General features: G+C 44.5%; 1 protein-coding gene across 1 annotated transcript in view; it reads right to left on the reverse strand.

Moving 5' to 3' along the window:
- Nucleotides 1-22,992, reverse strand: part of tncb (tenascin Cb) — a 31,059-nt gene extending 8,067 nt beyond the window's left edge. Inside the window, exons 1-11 of the mRNA XM_062454271.1 lie at nucleotides 22,718-22,992; nucleotides 12,744-13,310; nucleotides 11,287-12,507; nucleotides 10,500-10,763; nucleotides 10,034-10,149; nucleotides 9,366-9,519; nucleotides 7,435-7,704; nucleotides 6,842-7,027; nucleotides 5,481-5,570; nucleotides 5,057-5,320; nucleotides 2,027-2,302 (exon numbers count right to left, since the gene is read on the reverse strand). Coding sequence (XP_062310255.1) covers nucleotides 2,027-2,302; nucleotides 5,057-5,320; nucleotides 5,481-5,570; nucleotides 6,842-7,027; nucleotides 7,435-7,704; nucleotides 9,366-9,519; nucleotides 10,034-10,149; nucleotides 10,500-10,763; nucleotides 11,287-12,507; nucleotides 12,744-13,224 — 3,322 coding nt within the window. The 5' untranslated portion in view covers nucleotides 13,225-13,310; nucleotides 22,718-22,992. The remainder of the gene's footprint in view (nucleotides 1-2,026; nucleotides 2,303-5,056; nucleotides 5,321-5,480; nucleotides 5,571-6,841; nucleotides 7,028-7,434; nucleotides 7,705-9,365; nucleotides 9,520-10,033; nucleotides 10,150-10,499; nucleotides 10,764-11,286; nucleotides 12,508-12,743; nucleotides 13,311-22,717) is intronic.
- Between the last annotated feature and the right edge of the window lie 507 nt (nucleotides 22,993-23,499).

Raw genomic sequence — 23,499 nt, forward strand, 5'->3', positions numbered from 1 at the left:
AGGAAAGACTGTCAGGGGAGCTGTCACTCTTCATTACCCAGGCAGGTTGCTCTGGCTGGACTGTTAGCAAGGGAGGGATAGCAGGGATGGGGGCCTTCGAGGTAGCTGGCGTATTCTAGCCACTGACACCCCCTTCTCTCTCTCCCCGCCCCTCCACAGAGCCAGACTTCAGGGAACACTATCCACACTCACAAAGGGGTGCCTGTTATTTGAAGAGGTATGAGGCGCCAGCTAACCTTGCTGAATGGGGGTCTGCCCGAAAGCAGTAACAATTCCTGTCTTCCAGTCTAAGGCGATGGGGTCTTCAATAACTTGGAGCAGGAACAGCTTGTGTTGATCTACATTAAAACGGAGCTAACCTTTTCAATGTCTAAGAGGCTCCATCTGGCTTTACAAGACTGTAAGACTTTTACCATTTCGCCTTACCGTTGTTGTTTTTTGTGTGTGTGTTTTTTTTAAAGCTCACCCGATCCATTTACTAGGCAACTGACTTGACAATACCTAGGTACTCCAGGCCTCATTAAGTAGGGAGGAACAGAAGTATTATTTTTTGCATCCCTTACATGTAGTGCTTGTATGGATAATTTATAGTGTTTTATGGACTGAGTGGTCCTAATGTAAATGTGGAGCTGGCCTCCTTAGCCCCTTAGCCATTAGCATGCAGACAATGGACTTGAGTGTATGCCATATTCTGCATTGGGGCCCCAGCAAGCCCCTGGCATCCCAAAGCCAGGCCTGAGTAGCAATGCCAGCATGAGAATGAGAAGCAGTTGAGGGCTGAGGAAATGGGCATGCATACAGAAAAGAGCCCTCACAGAAAGTAAGAAAAGAGCCCCAGGCTTTTTTTCCCACTCAATCAATCGCACACGTTTTCTCAGTCAGTTTATCTTCAGAAGGAAAGTTATGATGTTGTACTGAATGTGAGATGTTATCACAGATGTATATGCGATCACAGTTTTTCAAATGCTATCTATGAATCTTTGACAGGATAAAACAAAAAAAGAAGAATACATTCTTGTCTGACATGACAAGACAAAGACAAAGGACAAATAACTAAAATATAGGGTGTGTGGAGGTGTGTGTGTGTATGTATGCGTGTGTGTGTGTGTGTGTGTGTGAATGTGTGTGTGTGTGTGAGAGAGTGAGTGAGTTTGAGAGAGTATAGGGAGAATGGGTGTTATCGAGGCACTAACTGGCCTAGAATTACAGGTATTACTGTAGTGAGTAATGCAGAACCTGGGTTTGCTGACACCCTAAGATGCCAAAACAGGTGGTTGTAAAACACTACTGACAAAAATGGCCAACGTCTCACATTGGCAGTGTGAATGTGTTGCTGTCAAACTCCACACTTATTGAACCTACTGTATATATTCTACTATCCATATTTTAATTGACTAAAAAATACATTAAATAAAAAGAAACATTTTAATTCAGAAGAACCTAATGAGAGACACCCTGTGTAAAGCTTAATTTTTCTGTCAACACATTATAATTCCCAGAATGTAAAGCATTGATAATGACTATGATTGGCGCCTTGGGTGGATAAAAGAGTGCACCTGTTTGGCTTTAGTTTACAAGCCAGATTACAAGATGGGTGTTGAATGATCAGAGAAAGGTCCAGGTGGAGCTGGAGTCATGACAAGTACTGACAGGATGGAAAGCCGATCCACGGCTCTCAGAGGAAATGAATGGGATTGGTCTGGGTGGGACTGCATTTGGCTTCCACAATGGGTAAGTAGGACGTACAGTTTGTAGGTAAATCACGTGGCTCTTTTTGTCATTGAAATCACTCACAGAGGCTGTATAGCAATTAACTAAGACAGGTAAGATCTTCTAAGGCTAAAAGAAAAGTTGCTGCTGGTTTGAACATGGCTCAGTAATATATGGCTACTGTATGGTGATGTGTACAGCGTGTAGAGACACGGTTGAAATTACCCCCACCACGGCAAGGAACAGGTAGAGTAAGAAAGAGCAGAGAGGAAGAGAGGATAAGACAATAGTTCGGGGCTCCAAGAGTGTGGGATACCTGTGATGGTTTCTGCAGACATGGGCTCTAGAAGGCCTCCCCTGTAAGCCCCATACAGACTGGCCTTGTACCAGGTGCTGGGGGTGAGGCCTTCGATGCCCAAACTGCGGGCATTGGCAGACAAGGTATGGTTCTGCCATTCGGCCCCTGCTTCTGCATCAATGAGCTCTACCACAAAGCCCTCAAAAGCCCCCTCCTCGGCCTGCCAGGACACGAGGAAACTGTCCCACGACACGTCGGAAATGTGAATATTGTACACTTCGGGTTTCTTCTCCTCTAGATGGCAAACACATTAGCAGAATGTTAAATGAATCCATATTGTGCACAAACACTGAGGGATAGTGATGGCAATGATACATGGTCTTTTTCCAAGACTGGTCCTCCATAATCTGACACAACAGTAGAGAGTTAAAACTGAACACCAAAAAAAAAACAGTTTTAGTAGAAATGAACGACCAGAGGAAAACATCCATGAACCTAGAGGAGAAGATATTTCCCTGGGGAAAAGGAGTTAATGTGTTTACATTGATCATATTTCATTTGTGTTTCAAACACTTCACTGTGACTCAGAAAGAAGATTATGACTGTCTGGAGAAATACTATCCATACATTTCTATTACAAAAGACCGCAACGAACAAACACGCTCATTAGCTCGAGGTGGGCTACACAGTAGCTCCATACTGGGGGACAGAGCTGCAGTCTGCATGCACCTGACTGACTCAGACACCTCCTTAAAGCAGCTTTCAAATTAATGGTTCTGAACGAGCCATCAATTTTTTGAAGGTTCGGTGTAGTCTACCTGAGCAGAAGTACACAGTCCACTTCAAAAGCCGCAGAGAAGCCATGCAGTTCCGTGCACCCTATAATTGGAGGCCCATTGTGAGGTGTCAGCATTCAGGGATTCTGAGAGGCAGATAGGGCACGTCAAGGCTGCCATTATCTCCCTTTACGCCTCACAGTGGAGTGGGACGGAAAATGGAGAGATGAAGGGTAAATAGAATGGAAGACAATGAGGATGAGGTGGATGACCTTTCCTGGGACAAGCCTCACTGCTGCTCATGAAAGCTGAAATGGGAGTGTGTGTGTGTGTGTGTGCGTGTAATGAACTTAGGGCACTGGGTGCATCAGCCCAGAGGAAATAAATGGGGTTTAAGAAGTGTTTGTGCACCATATTTCAGTAATTTGTTTATGACTGATGAACCATAAAAGGCCAATCATGTTTAGTTTAGGTTGAGTTTGTATGCAATAACTATACCATGGTTTCACTTTTTATAAACAGCTGGATATTGGTCTTAGATCTGGTCTCCACACATTCTGATGGGGATAGATCTAGGTTAGTGTGGTGATGATGACTTAATTGATTTTGTGTCCTTCTAAAGTCATCTCAGGCCCATGCAGTCCTACATTTTATACTTGATAGGCATTGTGTTCCATGTTCCAAAATGGGATTTGTGATTTGTCACGATGTATATGTTAATTCAAACACAACGTAAATGTATTCATTCAAAATAACATAATTTTTGACTTTGGGTTACACAATTTTGTTTTCAGTTTGTGTGGTGGTGTGAGGCATATCAAAACAGAGAGGGTTGGTTCTTGTTTTTACAGCAGTAAAGCAAATGGACAAAGCCAAACTGATATGCATCTCCATGTGATATCTTTCAAATCTGGTTATTGACTCCTTTGACTAGTGCTTAAGATATTATCATTCAAAGACTTTTCATTTGTTTCCACAGGCCTTCCGTTTACACAAAGGCCAGACTCAACCAGTCTGTCAATCTCCTGATTAGCCTAAATTATGATAATCCAATTTGTTTTGTCTTTCCTGTTTCAACACATTGTCAACACGTCAGGCTGGGGGGTGCATAATGTGCCATGGAATTACTTGAAGGCTTGCTGTCAAAAATCCGTACTTGAACATGGTTCATCAATTTAGCAATCCAGACTTGTTCTGCAAGGATGTAGTATTTCCCTTTGCACTCTCCAGTGGGTCTCACGAACACTTGAACTCATATTCTTGTAATCCTTTCAACGCCTGAAGATTGTCAACACAAATGAAGCCCAGACCTGAAGGGGGCTCTGGGACCTTCAGCCCCCCCCCCTCCGCCCTACCCTCTACCCCCCTTCCACAATCCTTTTAAATCCCAGCAAACGTGCCAGTGCTGTGTTTGCACATCGTGTCTGGAGATGATAAAGCTTCGAGATTCGGTGGCTGTGGATTAGACGAGTGGAGATTTCGGAGACAATGTCGTAACAGGGGTCCCAGCATGTGGCCTTTTATCTGACAGGCCCACAGTTCATCGTGGTCAAATCACACAAAACCAGAGGGGAGTGGGCGCACACCAACAATTATCACATGAATGAGCTTTGTATTGAGCTCACACATGTATGGACACACATGCTCTAGCGCACGCACGGGCACATGCACACAGGCACACAATCATGCAAACACACATAGACATTCTGCAACTTTCCAAACAAAAGATCAGTTGTTCTGAACTATAGCAGGTTCATGCCATATCGATTCTGACCATAGCCATGCACGTAATGGGCACCCGTTACATAACTGAAAGATATTCTTCAGAAATGTTTGGTTTGGAAGAACCCCGACCACAAGAAAAAAAAAATCACAATCATCTTATTTGTCTTTCCTTGTTTCAATACAGCAGAGTAAAATGAACCAGCATGCCTTAAATGAAAAACTGGAAGAAAAAACATATAGAGAGAGTTAAGGGGAGGCTAACAATGAATTCAATTCATTCCCTCGGTCTGGCCACATGGTTGCAGAGCTAAATCCACCAATGGTTGATGAGGAAACTCTCTAAGCTAACCAGCACAAAAAACTAAAAAAAAAATGTTAAATTCACTTTGGGAAGAGGCTGAAAGGACTCTCTCATGTACAATCTCACGCTCTCACGTACGATGAACACTGGAAACATCTCATGTTTAATTTATAAAAGCGGGGTTTTTCATACTTATCAGACCTGTAATCAAAGGTTTGAGACACAACATGTCCCTTCCTGACTGACCTGTGGGGGACGAGATGGTGGTGGAGGCGCTCTGTCTGCGGCCTCTCTCTGCCCTGATGGTGATGGTATACAGCATGCCAGGGCTCAGATTCCGCAAGGTGTGTGTCACACTGCCCCCCTGGACCACCGCCTCGGCCTTGCGCCCATCAACAGACACGTACACTAGCCGGTAGATATCAATCTTAGCCTGGGGTCTCTTCCAGGTCAGGGTCATGGTTGTCTCTGTCACGTCCGTTGCTGTCAGGTCCTTAGGAGCATCCAGCGCTAGGGGAGTGGTCAGGTACATCAGTATTGGGATGCAATAGCACAGACAGACGTTTTGGATACTATTTCCTATTACTAGTTTATATTGGAATATGGAGCACAATTAGCATAAATAGATGTTTAACAAGTTAAACAGAATACAGTAATGAAACAGTCTTACCTGTCACTGCATTGGTGGTTGTGGGTAGGCTCTCACGCTCCTCTTTCACTGCGGTCACACCCATTCCATACTCTGTTCCAGGTCGTAGACCTTCACAACACAAGGAACACTTGTTGTACTACCCTGTACCTCAGACTCTTACTCTACTATCCTAAGAGGTATCTGCACGCAAGCCAAGATTCTGCAGTGTGACCCCACATGGGTGCTAATCAGTGACCATGTCTGAGTTTTTGAGTTGCGCGGAGAATCGTTCGGCTGTTGGAAGCTTCAGCGACAAGAGAGAGTCAGAGAGACTCTTGTAGGTCTTAATTGCATGATAGAATGAGGCATAATTGTGAAGACACTTCATTGTGGAGCCTTAATTTGGAACTTGCATTGATGGATCTATGGGGCCTCAACGTTGCATAGAAACAACATTTGTGGGGATGCACAGAGATGTTGAGATCCCTTTAGCCTGGACAATTACTCTGGCTCCGGGTCCAAATGCCTTTGATTCCTTTATTAACTCCCACAGAGGTCACCACACAGGAGTCTTGCAGCATGAAATTACACCTAATGCAGAGGAAACTCATTATAAATAAAATCACAAGCGTGAAGGCAATTACAGATAATAAGTGTGTGAAAAAACTGCTGAGGTGTGTGCAGAGCAGAGGGGGACATTAGCTGAATAGACACACTGCCGTATTTACAGGGGATGGGCCTCACAAGGACAAAGAATGGGGCCAGACAAAGACACTATTACCCATTTAGAAACCATTTTTTCTCAGGGAGTCTAATCCTTCCATGCAGTGGCACATGATTTCGAGAAATGTGTCTGATTCAAAGCAGGACCACATAATGGGAAAAGCACAGGAGAATGAGAAAAGCTCTGCTTTTCTTGTTTGAGGAATACACACTGAAACAAGCAGCAGTGTTATTTCCATTTAGGGAATTAATGGGAGAAAAAAATACCCCTGGGGTTGTTTCCAATAAAGTGGGGCTTTGTGGTCAGGCATAATGTTTTGTCACACAAAAAAACAATGAAGCACCTTTTTCTAAATATGAGCATTGAATTTAAATATTTTGGAAGACACCACAAAGTTGGCACAGGGATAATCCTTTTCATTTACTTCCCCCTAATCACAGACAAAGTAGCTCCTTTATAAGTAATATATGGCAAGCAGTTCAACTTTAAATTTCAGAGCAAATGTAAACTCAAAACACACATAAGTATAATACTAATTAGGGTGCATTGCCTTTGTAGAGTGAGAGGGAATTAACAAATGACTGAAGCCACACAAAACGATTCTGCACAGATGTCATGCTAATGTTTGGCTAATCGCTAGAACATCACCTCCATCATTTCTCTCAGGGGTTCTCACCTGTGATCTTGGCCTGGCTGGTGTCTCGGGGTCCAGAGGGGAAGATCAGCTCTCCGTGGTCTCCCCCAGACAGAGGGCCGTACTTGATGCGGTAATTGTCTACTCTGGCCAGGCTGTTCCTCCACTCCAGCGTGATGCTCTCGTCAGTCAGCTCCGTAGCCTGCAGGTCCCTGGGGGCGTCCAGGTCTGGAAATCGTCCAGACACGCAGCACATCAGCAGGGAGACTCTCCCCTCATAAATACACCGCCACCGGCTTACAGTCACAGACTGTGTGGTCCCCACCCCCAGCAGAGCACCCAACACGCTCTCAGTACAGCTTGTTGACCAGGTCTAATAAATATGGCAGGATGGTCAAAGCATTTAGATTGAAGGAAATCATTAGGTTGTATTTTATTGGAAATCAAAATTGGTTTTCAATGGTTACATCGCTTAATGGATAACAGCAAAGCATCAGCATCAGATCAATTGTATGGATTCTACATTAAATCAATCAAGCCATCCTGAATGGTGTGTACACAATGTTCTTTCGAAGACACCAGAAACATCTTTGATGTGTTTCAACGGTGTGAAAGAAGCATGTCCTCTGCCTCACCTGTGAGGAATGTCTCGTACACGGGCACGCTGGTCATCTCCCCCCTGCGTGCCATCAGCGACACCTCATACTCCGTGTCTGGGTGCAGACGGCCCAGGTGGTGCTGGGTTTCAGAGGAGGACAGCTCCACTGTGTCCCTGTCTGCACGGTCGCTACTGGGACCGAAAGAAACGCTCACCCCATCCACCTGGGCCACCGGGTGGAACCAGGTGATCAGTGCAGTGGTGTCAGTGACGTCGCGCACATCCACTGAGTTGGGGCCATCGATCACTAAACAGAAAAGATGTACACAGAGAAAGGTCAAGAAGGCCAATGAAGACTGTATTTTGATTGTGCTTCACTGTACCTCGCAGCTACTACAAGTGAAAGGCAGATATTCTTGTATTCATGAGGTTATATGTGTAATTGTGGATTACTGTAAGACTCCTTAACCATGAAAGGCACTTTTCTACAAGGTAAATTGATTTGTCACACGCAAGCAACTTTAGGGGAAAGTTAAATCTCTGCAAAAGGCAGATAAAAAAGGAGAATCTGCGTTTCAGCTTAACATAGATTTGTCTCCAATGTGGCCTGGCAGTATAATGTTCTGGTGTTGTGATTGTCTCCTGAGAGGCTGGCTTCCGTGGGTCTGAGTGGAGCATGAGTGTGTGTATGTGTGTGTTCTAGATCCGTTGTGTTCAACACTGTACAGAGTAGCCATCTGATACAGATTTGGATATGTTCAAGAGCTCCGGTACAATAATGTGTCTGTCCTCACCATGCATATACTGTGTCTGTCCTCACCATGTTTCCCAGGCACTCCACGAAAGTGGACGTATATGAGGGATGTGAGTTAGCTAAAGGCTTTTCCTTTCATACTCCAGTTTACTCTGGCAACGTGTGGGCAATTTTAAAACCATAAATAAACACAGAGCACTGGACATGGCATTGCACGGAGGGGAAGATATGAACATTGCTCGACGTCTTGAAATTGCTGTGTTCAGATTTGTTAAAACAGAAATCTCACTTGATCGAAAGGTAAAACTGTTCAGCTCCAATTTCTAGTCTGGAATGTTCCACCTCACCTTATACAGAAAGTACACTCTCAGCAATTTGAATGGGTTGGTGCCTTGTTTTAACCTACCCTTGAGTAATCTAAAAATAGCAACGTCGGGGAAAGTGGCCAAAATCGTAGGTGAGGTTGAGTTTCAACTCCTTAAGCCAAGTCTTATATTGATCCCAAACCTCAAGTACTTCACAGCGATACAGACCAATAGGCTTTATAGCAGCCTGATGGAGATATGATTCCCTCATAACTGTAAACCCACTAAAGGGAATCGCAGTGACATTTTACTACCTCTGCTAAATCAGAGCTATAGCTACAGCACGAAACTTAACTGTAATGAACTAATCACTCAAAGTGAGCACATGAGCAGTTCTTAGATAGAGGAAAGCTGTGGAGTGGATATCCAGAAGGTGGTGGGGGGGTTGAATTTATGCCTGACATCAAGGTGAAAATGTGTTTTGTGTTTAACTGTGATCGCTGGCTCCAAGCTGTGTCTTAATGTCTGCATTATTCTCTGTGAATCTCAGGCGGTCAGAAAAGCAAAAGAGGGTTTTTAGGATTATTTTCATTTGAATGTGCTATGAATGTAAGGATAAGGATTGATGTCGGCAGGTTTTTACCATATTTTGATATATTGCCTTAATTTACTGGTTTAATTGTGTGTAGCCAGCATAGATGAGGATCACATATCAAATGGGTAACTTCAAATACTGATTGAATTATGAAATTCAAATTACGTGCTTATTCTCAGATCCATCATTTAGGCATGACATATCACAGGCCCATACACTGTAGTGCCAGGCTCTGCTCAACATGCATCAACACATCACCAAAGCTGCAATTTAACAGTCGCTGACAATAAATCACTTTATAAAGAGAAACTCACTTGTAACAACGTTCTTTTTTGCTGGTGGTCCTCGAGTCTTGTTTTTCACCACCTCCAGTTTGACCTCGTACTCCTGACCAGGCCCCAAGCCCGACTGCTCGAAGGTGGTCTCGGGCCAACCCAGAGAGTTCATAATTTCCCCGTTCTCCTCTTTCTAGCAGCACCAGAAAGAACCAGTCATTATTCCCTACACAGTCTGGCCCTGCAATAATGTACAGTACTGAGTGGAGACTGACTTTAATGAGCTGTTGCTTTTCATGTCTCAGAGGTACTATTTTCTTATAGTTTACATAAGTTCTTGCAAAAGAAAACAAAGCATGAATTTTTTTTTGCGTTCTGTGCTGCCACATGGTCACCAGAGCTGTCAACAGAAGCGTTTTAGCTGACTTTGAGACAACAGTCTTGGCACACTGGTTTGCCTAAAAGTTATTTTCCACAGGATAGACCCAGTCTCACATAGACACATTGGGCAATTACTGGAGCTTGGAGGGGTAGGGGGTTTGCCATGGGGTGTAATGGTTTCTACCACAGGAGAATGTGGATAATGATAGGCTTTCGTCTGGGGATCTCAACATCCTCGTGGAATATATAAAGATATATTAACAACAAACTGGGGCTTGTGGGAAGAGAGGGGTGGTGGGGGTGCTCAACGGGGGTAGCTGACTTACGGTGTTTCTGAAGATGAGGTTCCAGCCATCAAAGTGGATGTTCAGGGGGTCCCACTGTACCTCCACAGAAGTGTCCCTCACAGACTTGAACTTGAGACCTTCAGGCTCAGGGAGATCTGAAGGGGATATGAACAAAAAATAAAACAGGTTTGGTGCTGCGTTTACTTAACCCCAGCAACACGCTCACAGCTAGCAAGATCCAACCATGGGTTCTGTAAATCAAGAGTAACATAATAATAACATAGGAACGCTTGCTACATAAAATACCCACTTTGATTGCTTGATTAAATTAACATAATTCAGAGACATGAGTCCCACCACCGGTTAACAACAAGTTTTATAAACTAAATGTATTAAATATCTTTATTTTTTTGTATATAGTTTTATAAGTATTATCCTTGAAGGTAATTTCCAGATGTAGGTCAGCTGTGATGTAGGACAGTTGTGATGTCAGGGAGGGACTTACGTGTTGCCACTCTGGCACTGACGGGCACACTCTTCTTGTTCTTGAGGATGGCATAGACGCTTATCAGGTACTCTATACCAGGCTCTAGCTCTCGGATGGTGGCAATCTTCTGGTCTCCTGGCACCCGCAGATCCAGCTCCAGACCCCCAGGGGCGGTGGGCACATAGGTGACCAGATACTCGGTCACCGTCATCTCATTGACCCAGGAGAGGTCCACCGTCTCTGAAGTGACCTCCACCACTGTCAGGTCCTTAGGTGGAGAGACTACAGACAACAAGGTAAGTTAGAGAGCCATGCACTGTGGGCCTCTAGCAAATATATAACATTGCTGATGCAATTTGCCTGGTTGTATTGAAGATTTATTGAAACAAATTAACCCTAAACTGTATCAGGATAAAAATGATGACCCACTTCAAATGGAGAAGACATGTCCTATTCATGTAGAAATATTACTTACCGCAATGTCAAATTTCCATGAGCATTTGCCAAGCCACATTTCCATATATGTGATCTAAGTTACATTGCGGAAAGGAATATCATAAACTAAACCATGCCATCAATCTACCAAGGCCAACAACCATGGAAAATGTCAAAACATCAGTCAAAATGTAACACCCATATTACAATAATTACATTATTCATTCATTTAAATACTAATACTTTGTGGCCAAATACATTGACAGTTAACCATCAAGGAAATAATCTTGCAATCTTGCAATTCCAAAACAAACAAACAACATAAAAAAGCTGTTCTCTGAGAGCCCATATGATGCAAGTGCTATCTTACCCTCAGAGCAGTCTTCCCCAATGAAGCCCTCATCACAAACACACACTCCGTTCTCACAGCGACCTTGGTCCTGGCAGTCTCCCGGACAGGTGAGCTCCGAACAGTCGAGGCCTGTGAAGCCTTCGAAGCACACACACTTCCCATCCACGCAGTAGCCTCGATCCAGACAGTTGTTGGGGCAAGTCTTCTCACTGCAGTCCTCCCCAGTGAACCCCTTGCTGCACACGCACTGTCCGTTCACACAGCGGCCTCGATTCAGGCAGTTGTTAGGACAGGTCAGCTCTCCGCAGTCCTTGCCTGTGAAACCGAGGAAGCACACACATTTGCCGTCCACGCACTCTCCACGCCCCATGCAGTCTTTGGGACAGGTCTTGATGCTGCAGTCATCTCCGGCAAAGCCCTTGTCACACATGCAACGGCCATTGATACACCGCCCACGGTTCAAGCAGTTGTTGGGGCAGGAGAGCTCGCCGCAGTCGTCCCCTTGGTAACCAGCTTCGCAGATACACTCGCCATTGACACACTTGCCTCTGTCATTGCAGTTGTCAGGGCAGGACAGGATAGAGCAATCCTCACCCTCGAAGCCCGGGTCGCAGATGCACCTTCCGTTGAAGCAATGTCCTCTCTCACTGCAGTCAGCGGGGCAAGTGAGCTTGGAGCAGTCCTCTCCGCTGTAACCTAAATTACATGCACACTGGCCATTGACGCAGACCCCACGGTTGTTGCAGTTGCTCGGGCAGGTGAGCTCACCGCAATCTTCACCGGTGAACCCCTCATCGCAGTAACAGGTACCATTGATGCATCGCCCACGATCGTAGCAGTCGTTGGGGCAGATGAGCTCAGAGCAGTCGAAGCCCGTCCAAGGCTCGTCGCAGATGCACTCGCCGTCCACACAGCGCCCACGGCCCAGGCAGTTGTTCAGGCAGTTGGTCTGGGAGCAGTCCTCGCCAACGAAGCCCTCCTCACACAGGCAGGCACCGTCGATGCACTCGCCGTTCTCCCCACAGTCCACCGGGCACAGCTCTACACTGCAGTCATCACCGGCAAAGCCCTCAAAGCAGACACACCTGCCGTCCACACAGCGGCCCTGGTCCTGGCAGTCATTGGGGCACTCGGGCTCGGAGCAGTTGGGCCCCTTCCAGCCAGGCTCACACACACAGCTGCAGGTCTCAGCGCTGTAGTTCCCACGGCCATTACAGTAGGGCTTGGTGGCCACCTCACCTGAGAAAGCAATGAGGTAAACAACACAATCATCTTTAAACTGAGTATTGAACCTGTTGAGCAGGGTGTCTGCAGGCAACTTTCAGTTGGTGAATGAATATATACTGTACATGTATGGTGCAAGGGAAACAGGTTTCATTCCTGACTTTTGATGGACAGTTGGTTGAGGATGTAATGTTATGTGCCTTTTAATAATGCCCAGTCAATGGGTTCTAAAACCATGGCGATGGGCATACCTGTGACTTGAGCTCCACAGCAGCCCGCCCCACCAGAACACTGATCCCTCAGACTGGACACCTCCGCCTCCAGCATCTCCATCCTGTTGAGGAGATCCTTCAGATCTGGTAGCTGGTTATCGCAGCCACAGGCCTGCTTGGGGATGTTGATGCGGTGGGTGAAGACAATCTGGTTCTCCCCGTCCACCGTGTGCTCCATGTGCTGCAGGTCCGACTGGGGGACCTTGTTGTGGGGCTTAATTTCTGTGGCTCCTGGGGAGTCCAGGTCCACGGAGCAGAGGGGGGTGGAGGGAACGTTGATGTTGTAGACGTGGTTGAAGACCACCGGTTGGTCAGGGTTGGGGAGGGTGACATTCTCCGAGGTGGGGGGCATCAGGGTCTCTCTTCGGTGGCGGATGACCTTCTTCACCAGGCCGGCACCAGAGAAGTGGAGAAGGATCGACACGGTCGCATAGCCTAGGAGAAGGCTTTTCATCCCCATGGTGGAAGCCTGTCACTGGGCTAGCTTCTCTCAGCACCGAGGGAGGAAGTTGTCTCTCTGTGGGATAGAGCCGATGCCCTTGTGTCCTAAAATGATACAAAGCATAATGGGAATGGAAAAGAGCGTAACCTTCATGTCTGCAAAAATAAATGAGTTAATCAATAATAGATATACGTACTTCAAATGAGAAACAAAATGAGTATTTAGTAGGTATTAATCGAACAAATCCACCTGGAACAAGAGCATCTATTACACTCAACTGTCTCATTGAGGACTTTTTTGGGTTGCCCTTGACAGTATGGATCCATCAACACAGGCTCATCCACTAGGGACCATGTGGGTGCAGTGAAATGTCATAGTATCCCACTAAAAGCAATTAACCTTCCACAGTTGCCCTTAACAAAAGTCCACCTCCAATACATTACCCTGTTGCTGTCCCATTTCAGCCCCTCTGTTCACAGTGGAGTCGACACACACTTAGTGGATGACATTGGGGACATTCTTTTCACTATTTCTCAAAGGAACAGGCCAACACTGGCAATTACAACGGAGGCGGAAGGGGTGACCTTGAGCACTACAGCTTATTCTCTGACCATGTTTCTCATGACAAGCTGCCATGAACAGCAGGCAACACCTGCATGGGGGGATGCCCTCCCCTTCCGACAAACCAGACCACAACCTAAACTGACAGATTAATACTTGCGAGGGAGACACCATCTGCAGGGTTCTTGCTAGCACGGGGTGAAGAATTCCCACTACTCACAAAGCAGCAGATCAGCGTTCTCTGACCGCTCTCCAGGCAGCCACTCAGTTTCAGTTAGGCAACATGATTCTTTCCACAGGAGAAGTTACCGTGCTGTTTCGCAAGGCCCCTGAGACACATTGTTTCTTTTTCTTTTAAGAGTAACAGCCTGCCGGAGAATGTGCTGAGATTGAATTGTGGTTGGAGGCAACTGTAAAACTTTATGCTTTCCCTACCCTTTGATCTTGTTTTAACATAAAATATATAGAGGTTGGTGGAAGTATGCCCCCTTCTGTGTGCAAGAGGGCAATGTACGGTGTTAAATGTGTTCTGGACTCTGTAGCAAGAAAGATTCGGTCACTTAAATGAAATAAGCTAAATATAAGAGGAACTGTAATTGGCAACACAAAGTTTTAAAACTTAATAAATGACTTCCCTTCTTTAAAAAAGTCACAGCGACAGCACAGCACCTTGGCAAAATGCTGACACCATATCATTTGCGTCCCACACCTTTGCAACAATCAAAACACATTTCAGAGTTGCACTGAAGCAGACAAGATTAAATTTTCCATATGGTTAAAACCAAATTCCAACTGCAAAAGAATACTGGTAAATGTCAACATAAACTACACTATCTGTTTCCATAATATGACATATCTAAACATACAGTATAAAATTGAAGATTCAATAGGACAGTTCATTTTCTTGGGGTGATGAATACAGTTCAAAAAGTGACATAGAATGTACTAACGGCCAACAGCAAATCATCAATCTCCAATGCGCTCCTCCTGGAGAGATAGCAGGGGGGAGGACTGCCACTGTCAGAGAGGTCACAAGCAGGTAATTTCCTGTGAGGAACAGCTCAGTCTCCTGAACCTGGGCAGACGCGTGATTAGCCAGGCTGACAGATGAGCTCCAGTCTGAGGGATCTCACGGCTTCACGAGCCCCAGCTCCCAGCTCCCTGATTAGACAGACAAGGATGAGCGCTTCTGTGATGGACACACTGTAAGAGCGCTAATGTAGCCTGCCTGATGGGAACGCTAAGATCTGGCCCCTCAGGGGTGCGAGAATGCTACCTCCCCACACACACCTCACACACACACTCTGCTGTGCCTGAGCATGGCAAACCAGGGATTGAATCAACAAAATAGCCAGAAAATTGCTTTGAGTTACAGCTAGGGTTTTAGTTATGGGCGGATGGTTGGCTTTCGCACTTCAGAGGCTGGCTGCTCTCCACAAGGACCTTGGAGGGAGACAACCCTGAATGAGCAGACTTGTCTTTGTGTGAGCATTGAGCAAATCTGTGGCACAAGAGAAAAAAAAACACTCAAAGGAAGTGAAAAGAAGCAAAACAAGACGAAATGTAAAACATACTTTTACACAGCAACTAGTATTGTACTAGTACACGGTGCCATAACAAGAATACGTTTACCCAGTTTAGCTACTTTTTTTAGCATGAGAAACCTGGAATAAAGCCTCTGGTTTTTGGATTTCCGTCAGGACACCCCCGTAGCTATGCAGCTGGTTGCTGGCACACTCAGGTGGACTTGACACAAGTTGACTGCTGCTGCTGCTTTCTAATTCTCTTACTTGTTTAGACTCTATTGTTAGTTTCTCAGACTGCAACAAAGCCGGTTGGCTGCGATGTGGCCAGTGTGAGGAGAATTATACCAGGGGAAACCTGCTGGCACACAGATTTAGTGGAAGTGATCTAAATTATCCCTGCATTGCATGAGTGCTTGAGGCAACCATAAACATATTTTTAGCTCACACTGGGCAGAGCTGGAAACGTTTTCAAAAGATTTAATTTTAAATACAGAATAAAATTACAAATGACAATCTTAATCATAATACAAAGTCAATTGTTTTATGTCAAGTTTGTATAATAGAATAAAATGAGTAATTTACAAACTAAAATATAGAGACATTGTTTGGGGGCTCAAAAGTGTATTATGACATTTAATAATGAAAACATGAATAATGGTAAACTGCATGAATGCACGCATTGACACATCTACTGTAGGTTACTTGTCCATGGAACATTAATATAAAACTGGTAGGTAGGCTGACCATGTGCAAAACATTAATAAGCATGCATCTTATTTACATTGGAAAGAAAACAGCGATGTTACATGCAGTAGAGAATAGACACCTTCCCCAAGTGTCTGTGTACAAGTCAGCCTTCCACACCTCACTGGTTCTTCCATTAATGTATGACAAAAACATGGTATCGGCAACCACAGTACGATAAGATATTCCCTTTGTGCCGTTTTTTACTACCATGTTGTGTAAGTCAAGTGAATGTACTCATTTAACACAAAGCAGCACCAAGAGGATCAAGCTAAGAAAGAAATCAGGGCACCCATAGGCTACAATATACCATTTGAGTTTGGCATGCAAATAACTGTGCCCTAATGGTGTTATATCACTCAATGGTGATCCTGTTTCTCATTCCAATCTATTGTTTGATGGTAAATGCAAAATCCATTTATCAGTGGGCTTTTCCTTTCTTCCTTTTCTGTCATTTTTCAGATGTAAGATTTGCTTTCACATAGTTCTGGAAGAGCACTTTGTGATTGAAGAGAAGGCTTTCTGCCTTTCAGATGTCATACTACGTGCAAATGCTAGGATTTCCCTCAAACCTCAGCCTCATGCAACATAATCATCACTGTAGTCGACCTATACTAATACTCTGCCATATGGTGAGCCAAAGATAAATCACTGCAAAGACAACTGCTCACCATGCATTTTAGCAAAGCTGTCACTGCAGCCAGTTTGGTGAGGGATGTCAAGCATGCTTAAAAGGAGAGGTAACTTTGGGCAACAACCGCATGTGTTGTATGACTTAATGCAAACCATGATCATAAACCGAAGATAGACAGAACTGAAATACATCATGACCTAAGCCCACCACAACATTTGTAAAGATAACACAACAACAAACAAAATGAATAATGGATCAGTCTGCCCCACTTGATGTGTAAAATCTGTAAATATTCAATGACTTACAACTCAAGTCCCAAGACTGTATGTTAAACAGGGACAAGGGAATGCTTGCTTTCTTTTCATTTCTGAAGAATTATCAAGCTTGCCTAGCTTTGTAGGTCATCCATGACAAAAACTTGATACCCTTCTTCGGCGTACAGTCTTAATCTGGGTCACTCGTGAGGACTGAATGAACAGTTATTGTCTGGGGGCCTTTTCACCTTGAGAGACACCATACAAATGCTATGACAGTTATTGTCATAGTACACCAAAGTAAATGACCAGGAAATACCATTCCATCAAAGCCTAATGTGCAACTACAGCAAACTGCCATACTGGGGCCCCACATAGTAAAGTACAGTGCAATACTGAGAATGATCAATTAAGGGCCCTCTGTAGCAATCTCTAAAATCTTTTATTGAGAAAGTCCACAACAAGGTGGGTCATTTGGAAATCAGTTGATGTAGACATAAATCATAATCAAATCCGCGTAAGGTCTACTTATACGCTGTTCAGAAGCAGATAAGTATTGATTTATTTCAATCCACACCAAGGTTATCATCAGAGAGACAGAATGTTGCTGAGGACAGCACTGGTTGTGAGTTATTATCATCAAACACAAAAATGGATTTCCAGCATTACTCTTAACGTGAATCGACCGCGAGACGCTGGGATCGATTCTTCGGTTGTTCATGGTCTTCAGAACGGCTTTCTGAGTTATCACCTAGCCTACCCTCTCTGTCTGCCATTTGTGAGCTATGCGGCTATTGCACAGTGTTACTCGGAGAAAACAGCGACAAAATTGAAGAATAGCTGTACCAGGATTTAGAATTGGATATCCAAACAGACGAGAAATCAATTAATGGAATATCATCTTTTCATGTGAACCCAATTGACAGACAGAAGAACCAAGAGGGGCGGGATCAAGTACTACACTTCCCCTGACCTGACGTTGTAGCACACTATTGCACCAGCACAAGCTTTATCAGTCCGCACTAGCCTAGCAGAGCTCTTTTATTTTGCCTGGGTTGCATCACTTCAAAGAGCAGTCAGCTGTGAAAGGCTTGGGTTCCATAAAGGGACTACAAATTTGTATGACTAGTCATATTAAACATACTATTTCTTTGGTGTGGACCAAAGGCCGGTAAATGACAGAGAGAGGGACCAGGGGCTCAGCCTCTGTTTTAATAACGCGGCATGACAGTTAAGTCAACAGTACTTTCTCAAACAGGGAACAGTTTTTGCAACAATTATGATTAGAGAAGCTAAATAAAATTCAATTTAAATGAACTTTGAGGAACTTTAAAGTGTAGAATCCTTAACTAAATTAATTGCTTAGAACTTGGTGAAAAGCAGATGGAGGCCATTACATCAATTATGTGTATCATTAATTTGATTACAACCCTCTTGGCATAGCTTATCTGGAATCTTTTTCCTTCATGGCACAAACATCATTTGACTTGCTAAATGGAAATGAAATGGGAATATGGGCTGTTTTTGACGGATAAAAAGGCTTGCCGTCATTTTTTAAATTTTTTATCTGTGTGTCTGTGCTCTGTGACCCTGATGGATCTGATGGCACAGATAGCGGGGAGTGGTGGGGATTGGTGTGTTCGTGTCTGATAAGGCAAAATGGGGGTGGGTGTCTGTGATAGCAGCAGAAACACTTATCTGGATGCACTGTGCCAAGGGTGAACAGAATCCCACTGAAGGGACCACAAGGGTTATTTAGAGCTCCCGTTTTTTTTTACTGATACCAACATTTATTTTACTGAAAACAATTTTCCAACTCTGACACCAAGATAGGAAGACAAAGAATGAGGCCATCTATGCACACGGCTGGGAATTGCAAGGTTTCAACGCCTAAATCTCAATTCAATTGTATTGCCTCAAGATTTTTTCTCGTGTCTTGTCATGGAGCCCATCAATTTTCTTTAGGGCCTCTGCAGCCCCCACTGTGTTACAGTTTTCGCTGCTTTTTTAGAATAATCCAGACCGAGAGAAGTGATGCCAGTCTATTGGTTGTTGGTCTTTTGTTTATGAGGTCTCTTTTACATATTGAGGGCCAATGACCTTCAATCCAGTTTTTCAGTCCAACCTCTGTGTGGGCAATGAGAATAGAGCCTCATCTGTTGTCTTTACAACACAACCAACCTAGGATTTCTCCAGACACTCGTAACAATGCTACACATGCAACATACTTCCCTTAGCTTGGCTTTTAAACTGCCCTGCTATTACAAAAAAATCTCCTCGTATCCTACCTGACCAGCCATGTCGTAATGCTGTCACAAAGCCATTGAGGCCAACCTTGAAGACAGATGGGGATAGACTTACAGAGTAACTAACACCTTCCATCTCAGGTAGTCAACTGCAAGAGGAGATAACCAGCATTTCCATTGCAGTGATACAACATGACTGGAGCCAGTTCATTTAGCATATCAGATAACCTCAAGTGATATTTTGTAAACTCAATTGGTTAAAGTGTGTCATCTAAAGTGGCATCAAAAACAGATATATGAGGGGTTTGGGTTGGATACTGGGATTCCTCAGCTACCCAGCAAGACCCTGGAATATTTTTTTAGCGTCCTTCTGATTCAATGATTAGTACTTCCTGTACTGTGTTAGACAGGGACAGTTTGGATTTTCCTGTTTGCGTAGGACAGGAAACAATCAATCAACAGTGGACAGAAAGTTTCCTTTCCTGGGGAGTGCCTCATAAGTATGTGGTGTGGAGAGAGCCTGTGCTGCTGCTAGACTGGAGCAGTAAATTTGAACACTTGTGTTTTCTCTGTCCTTGGTACTAGTTTCTTCCTTACATAATGCACTGTGAATACAGTCCTTTGAATGGACCAAATGTACTGGCAATGACTAGATGATGAGGCAAAGAGCACATTTAGGACTTAAAGGGTTTAGACAAGGACAGTTGATGACAGACAAGTGTATATTTCCACTTGTAACAGAATAATCAAAATAGGTTCATTTAGGGAAGGGAAGTGTCGTCGTCGTCCCCCGTCCCCACCCGGAAACAGAGGCAGGCATGTTGGCTAGATATGTGGACATCTGTTTGTCTTTGTCTGTGATGAAAGCCCAAAGTGTGTCCCGTGTCCAAACTGGGAGTGGCATACATTCAGACACTTGTATGAGCTTAATGACCCCAACCCCTGAGGTCTGCTGTTTATTGGGCTTCCCCGGTTTCCATTTTCACCAATCTAAATAACTACCTCTTTCAATAGGCCTGTCTTGTCCAAGGCATACGTATTCTAATGAGATGGGGCATGTTGTTGAAAACATAATGTCAGAGCAGAGTCTGTCACATGTGTTGATCTTCTTGACTCTACCGATGGAGGCCCTGGTTTGCACAATGGAAGCTGGAACATTGAGTCCAGTGCCTCGCTGCTCTCTCCCGCACATTGACATCAGAGGAACATTAGAAACCATCTGGGACTCCAGCACTTAAAGACATTGGACTCTATTGAGGGAACCTTTGTTCTCTGTTGATGACTAATCTGCCAGGATCTTTTTGTCTCATCAGAGGCCAGTCGGAAGAAATGACAAGCGGAAAGGCTTTTCTTTCTAACTTGACAGAGCACCAAATCAAAGTATAAATGAAAGCACAATCATTTGAGGTCAATGTACTGGGTTGCAACTCTGACATGTACGCCAGCCTACATCCCCCAAAGAGAAATGTGGTATTCCTTACAAGTGGTGGCTAGGCATGTGGAAAGCTTGAACCACCTACCACAAGCAAACAACATGTTCCTTACACTCAGCACCAGAGCGTTTGTGCTTTGTATATTGTGGCTCACTATCAGGTACTCCGATGGTTTGCACAAAGCTCTTTGTGAAACCATCTGGCAGACAGGTGACTATGCCAGCGAGTTGTTGGATATGCTCGGCGGATTGTTTACAACCTCTATATAACTCTAATAAACACATGCCTGTACTGTACAATTTAAGGTGGAATTGCCAATAAGTGAATCCAGTGTTAGGACCTCGGAACATGACATTTTCCGACATACTTTAATAAGAGACGAATGAAAGTGAGTGGGCAGGGTGAGAGAGAGGGTGGGGCGGGGGCGGGGTATGGGTATGGGTGGCTTGAATTGCAGATGACAACTCATTAGAGACAGCACTGACCATCCAGAGTTCCTTGGGAAATACACTCCAGCTCAACTCCTCACCTGCCTCATGTCTGTACTAGCATGTCCAGAGACACCTCCTTGGGTCATTACAGAACACCACAGATCCTATTCCCTCAGCTAGAAACCCAGGAGCTAAGTGGGGCTGAATGCAGTTACTCTCCACACACACCAGGCACGAGATGAGGGAGACAAACAGCTGTCTAAACAAAGGCCCATTTCCCACTCATTCAAGCACAGGGTGTCAGTGTCAATGGCTATCCTGCATTTCGCAATAGCACAATAAAACCTTTACTTGCAAAGCCTGAGCAAACAACACAAACAATTGTCATGAAAACATCATAATAATCTTAACTAATGTCAACTGATCAAAAAATGTAACAATATTTAAAAAAATGCATGACAAAAAAGATGGGTAGGTAAAAGTTAAATTTAGCAAACAATCTACATAAGTCAACACAGCATAAAATATTCTTCAAGTTTACAGTTCAAACTGTTATCCACAGGTATTAAATGTAAATTTACATTGTGACTACAGTACATGTCCCTATGATGAACTACCATCCAACAGAAGAAGCCCTGGTATCCTGTGGGTCTCCTTCTCTTGTAACCCCCACATTCACACACACACACACACACTTCCTGCTACCCCTCCGGTTTGGTTGGGTGGTGTCCCCAACCCAAACTCACTTACACACACCTCTTATTCAAGGAGGTGTGCTCTCTGTGTGGGACGCTATTACCAAAACCCCTGTCAAGTAAGCTCCTTACAATTTAGTCCTCTGGTGGAGGAAATGTATGAGAACCTCATGCCAGGCTGAACAGTCAGCACATGGCTCTCAGGGAGGGGGGGGTGAGCCCTGTGTCAGTGGAGCCGCCAGCTTCGACAGCGTACAGTGAGAGGAGCCGATAGAGAAGGAAGGGCAGAGAGTGGAGAACAGATCGCTAATGCAGAGCAGCTGTCCATCTCCCAGGCTACAGAAGCCTGCTGTCTGCTGGCACACACACAGTAGCCGGGGAGAAATAGGAGAAGGGTGGACACACTCAGACAGGCAGTACACACAGACTATCACCACTCCCCTACCCCCGGCTGCCCGTAACTCAACACAAGCCACAAGTCGGGCAGAATTATTTAGAAGTTTCTCTGCTTATTGGATCACACAGTTGACTCAATCTGGCAATGAATGTTTTCAGGTCAAGTTTTCTCAGGTGGCAAATAATACATTTGCAAATGTGTGCAACAAAAATTCGCATTGGCATGTCTGAGCATGTTTGCAAGATTCAGGCACTAACTGAAGTTTAAGCTTGTTAAAGATGGACACAAATAAGTCCCATTTCTTTTGCATTATTTCTACCACCATACCAATATTTTTAATAAGATGTCAGTGAAGAAATGTTCCCTCAATGTATATTTAGGAGTAAGACAAATTAAAATCCATGAATTCTGACTAAACTCAACACTTCTTTGAGGAATGTCAATTTGGAATTGAATTAAGCATGGAGATGTAATAATAGTATTGCAATACTGACAAATAGCAGACATGCTATACCTTTCAACACGTCTTTGTAGTCCAATTCAGAGAGCATCCTAATATAGCACACAGGTAAGGAGAGACAGGAGCTTACCTTTGACAGAATTCACTACAACCTCCACTGAAGAAATATTCTCTGCTAGTTGAATCAAGCCCTCAAACTCTGGGAGAGACTGCTTCAAATCAACCTGTCTCAACAACTGTTCTTGTGAGTCTGTGTGTTAGCCTTCTATAGCAGTGACAGCTCAGTCATCTTTTCTCACTGGTCTCCTCTCAGTCTGTCTATTCTATCCACCTCGAGAGCCTGCTGATGCTGTAGCCAGCGAGGGGAGAGAGAGCGAGTCACAACCAGGAGAGACGGAGTGAAAGAGAGAGGGGAGGGAGAATTCCCTTTCTCTTAAACAGTAGACACTGCGGTCAGACCCCACTCCCACCTACCGCTTTTAAATATACCCCTCCTCTCTGACTGGAAACTAAGGACTTGAAACAGGATTCCTCAAGGCTGGCTCCCACTCACACAAAAAAGAGAGAGAGAGACAGAATAAAGAAGGGGGATGGATATAAGCAAGAGGGGGGAGGACCATTAGCCACAAAGTGGAACAGCCAATGGAAGGAACATTAACATACTATTTTTGACATTGGGGGTTTATAGGCTACCTCCTCTTCTGACGACAACAGTCACAATAACAATAATGCTGACGGTCCTGATGTTGGTGGTGATAATTACCATGAATACGGGTAGGGGGGAGTTCTCCTTGCCAATACTTGACTTGCCCCCTCAATAACTACCTTCACCCAGTTTATCTCCAATTGTCTGCGAGTACACAGCTCCTTGATTAGTGTGTTTAGGCTACCTACTGTCCCCTGTAGCTAAGG

This window comes from Osmerus eperlanus, chromosome 28 (genome assembly GCF_963692335.1).
Source record: "Osmerus eperlanus chromosome 28, fOsmEpe2.1, whole genome shotgun sequence".
Lineage (NCBI taxonomy): Eukaryota > Metazoa > Chordata > Actinopteri > Osmeriformes > Osmeridae > Osmerus > Osmerus eperlanus.